General features: G+C 37.6%; 1 protein-coding gene across 1 annotated transcript; it reads left to right on the forward strand.

Annotated features, from left to right (window-relative positions):
• Positions 1 to 353: 353 nt before the first annotated feature.
• prr15la (proline rich 15 like a) lies at positions 354 to 704 on the forward strand (the record flags this gene model as incomplete). Its single annotated transcript, XM_082529282.1, has 1 exon — positions 354 to 704. The coding sequence occupies one exon, from the start codon at positions 354 to 356 to the stop codon at positions 702 to 704; it is 351 nt and encodes a 116-aa protein (XP_082385408.1).
• Positions 705 to 3786: the final 3082 nt, after the last annotated feature.

Consider the following 3786-nt stretch of genomic DNA (forward strand, 5'->3'; position numbering starts at 1 on the left):
CACACACCCACTGGGGATTAATCACAATGACTTCCTATATGTTTGCCTTCTTATTCAGCTTTTTTTACACAGACATGCAGGCACACGCACATATAGTAATATGAGTATGTCCGTATCCACGAAATGTGGAAACTATTGGATTACACTGAAATATTAACAATGCCATGGGCAGAAAGTGTTTAGATACACAGTCAAACACACATATAAACAGAAATTACTACCCACACATGCACATTATTCTTATTAAATACAATTATTTATAACAAATTAACGAGTCTCTAGTTTTCTTATAGCCATCCTAATTAATTTTTTTTCTTCTCTTAAGGTTTATTCCACCCCACATTTTATTCATCATGGCAGAGTCATCGACAGGCTGGTGGAAGCTCACTTTTATGAGGAGAAAAAAATCCCAACCAAAGGTTTTGTATGAAATCTCTCCAGAATTTGTGTCCAACTCACCCAGCAGTCAGCATCGTTCAAGTGCAGCCTCAGGAGCTGCTGCCCAAACAGAAGATGCCCAGCTGGAAGCCCGACTGGGGAAGATCGTGGACAAGACGACAGCCAGTAAGGGGCGTCACGTCAAAGTGTCACATTCTGGGAGGTTTAAGGAGAAGAAAAGAGTGAGAGCCACACTGGCGGAAAACCCAGAGATATTTCCTGGGAGTGGCCCTGCCAGGGATGAGAACCAGAAGGCTGAGAAGTGAACATTACACAGATGAAGATTCACAAACATGTAAAGACTAACGCAGACGCATTTATGAGAGAAAAAAATACATACCCTGTTCAAACGGTCCAATCAGTCAACAAGAAGGAAAGGAAAACAACACAAAATCCAGCCAAGGATCTCTGGTAGATCTGTATCTTGAGGCACTTTCAGTCTGTTTTCAGCTTTGGTGATTGTCAAACACATGCTGCTGATAGTAGGACAAAAAGTGTTTGCAGGGATTTGAACAACTGTTTAGTCCATTAGTCTAATCTCTGTTTTTAGTCGAAACCCTGCCTCATCACCTTATAAACACCACTGGATCACCTGGACTACAGTTCAGCTCAGACACACACATGGACTGTATCTACACAGCAATGTGTCTTTAACTCAGGCTCCAAGCAGAAACTGGATAGAACACGAGCTATGACAGCGTAAATGTGTCATATAGCATATTTAGTTCAATGCTTTAACAAACCAGACCCACTGAGTGGTGATACTAGTAGTGCAATAAATAGTTTTTCAAATTAATATCATTTCAGGTCCCGGTGATCAAATATCCATGAAAAGTTTTCTCTCTTTTTTCCTTTATGTGTTGCATTGAATGCATTTAATTATAGTTGAACTTTTGCACTATGATAATTGGCACAAAGAAACACTTCATCAAATGACTGGTTCAAATAAGAATTCCCAGACTGGCTTTAAAGAATTTCTTTTTCTCTTTTACCACCACGTTATAGTTTATCAGCAGATATTTCAGATTTCAACAAACTAAAACAATATGTGGATATTACTTCTTTCCAATAGAAATGTGGAACCACATTGTTTTGTTTCTGTTTTTCAAACAAAATTATCAATTTTTTGTTTGTTTGTATGGTTTTATTGACATAAAACAAAACAAATTCTACTAGAATCAAAATTTGGCACCATTAAAGCACAACAGAACTACTGGGTCAAACAATGGAACCAGTAAAGTTAGTGGCTACAGGACTGAAATCCACCATGGTTTCTTTAAAAAGAAATGACCCCACACTCTTCAGACTTCAGACTCTTCACACTGAGTTAAATGTTGGGGAACGTTCACCTCTGAATTTCCACAACTGACCATATCAACCAGAAGTTTGAAGGCAGATGTTAGAAGTCACTGATGCTAATGTCTATAAAAATGAAATGCAGGAACTTGTAAATTATGGGGGGGTTAACTAGTAATTAGTAACAATTTATGAAGCTTTTTCACTTAAATTGTTTACCCTTTTCATAAAGCTCTTTAAGTGAAACCAGCGTACTCTTTCCCAGATCTAACACTGAGGGAGAAGATGCAGCCGAGTAGTGAGGAAACAGAAGGAAAATTTTAATGTCATTGGTGCGATAAGTTGTGGTGAATAGCTAGCATGTTGAGCTTCGCTCTCGACCAATTCTCCAAACTCATCGGGACATATTTCAGGTGTGATACACATGTATGAATGTTCTAGAATTGAGAAGAAACGTGACTGTCTGACAACTTTCTGGACACTGGACACCACGAGGCAGTTGTGTCCTTGCAATGAATTTGAATATGTCCTGATTTTTGTCCAATGTGTAGCAGTAAAGAATGCTTGTTTCATGTTTTCCTTTTTTCTTTGTAGATCTATAGTTTATCTGTTAAGCAATATAGTTTGTGTGTGATTTTTTTTGTTTTTGTTTCCTGGGCGGGGGGGTGTTGATAAAGCTCATTTAGCAGGAGTGTCTAAATAGTTCCAGTTTAAATCATGTTTCTTCATGTATTTTACTAAACCAGCAAACCTGGAGTAAGAACATTGAGCATGCTGAACAGACATTATTGAGGTGCTCACGGACACCCACACATTCGTTTCATCTCATTTGTTATCCAACAGAGGAACACATCCAACTCTGACTCAAGTATTGCCTTATCATTTTAGCTGGAGAAACACGCTTTTCCTAGAATCGCCCACTAGAGGGTGCCATTGTTTAACTCAAAATAGAATTTCACTGTTCAGCCGCTGCTCATCGTTGGTTTTCATGAGAACATTTGCCTGTTTAAAGGCATATAACAGGTGAGCCCTGCTGGTCTTTTTTTCTTCTTCTTTCTATTGTTCTATTTCAAGAAAGGCCAGCAACCCTGAAAGGTGTTGTGTCCACAAAAATAGAATAAAAAGGAGCTTGCAATTGACTTAAGAAGCTTGTTTCAGAAAAGTGCTCATTTCTTTTATAGCATCTACACTGCAAACATCGACTTTTAGTCTGTTCAGTAGTAGTGTTTAGTTTTAACTTTGTGTGATATTAAGATGGTATCCTTCAGTTCTTTATTCAGTTCAATTCTGCAACTGATTCGACTGTAATCACCTGATTTTGGTACTTGGCATTGCTATTATACATTTGTAATATAAATAATTGCTATATGAATAAAACCTGCAACTTTTAACCCCCAAATGATTTGCTTTTGTGGTGGGTAGTGCTATCAGCTGTGCAACTATTCATTTATTTATTTATTTTTACAGAATCGTCCTCGACAGCTATTCAAAAAGTTATACAAAATGAAATGTCATAAAGAGTGTGACATTGTTTGATAAAATTATGCCCGCTAGTGGTTAAAGGCATAATAAACGGACCATTTGCATGTTTGGTTTTGCAGCAGTATAATGAATCCAGTGTTATAATTTGGCAGCATTTTAAAATCACAAGAAGAAGAAGAAGAAAAAGAAGTGTAAGGAAGGTCCTTCACTGCTGAAGGACACATGAGAGAGACTGAAGGCAAGAGAATGAGACGTGCAATTTAAAGTATTCAGATTGACTTGAAGAAGGTAGGACGAAAGACGACTGGACTACAGCAATAAAGCATCGAGTCTTACACGTAGGAAGTGATGTAAAGGTTTCGACTAGCAGTCGGACAGCTGGGAGAGCAGAGAGATGAGTGAATACAGAGCTTCCTTATTGACCTTATGCATAACCTTCATGTCTAGAAGAGTAAATTTGACATTTTTAGTTTAAACACCTTTAATATGTACACAGGAGGTCAGGTATAACAGTAAGTCTTTACAGATATTTAAATGTAGAAAATATTAAAATTAAACAAAGTTGTTGCA

The sequence above is a fragment of the Aulonocara stuartgranti genome, assembly GCF_965226115.1.
Source record: "Aulonocara stuartgranti genome assembly, chromosome: 4".
Taxonomy (NCBI): Eukaryota; Metazoa; Chordata; class Actinopteri; order Cichliformes; family Cichlidae; genus Aulonocara; species Aulonocara stuartgranti.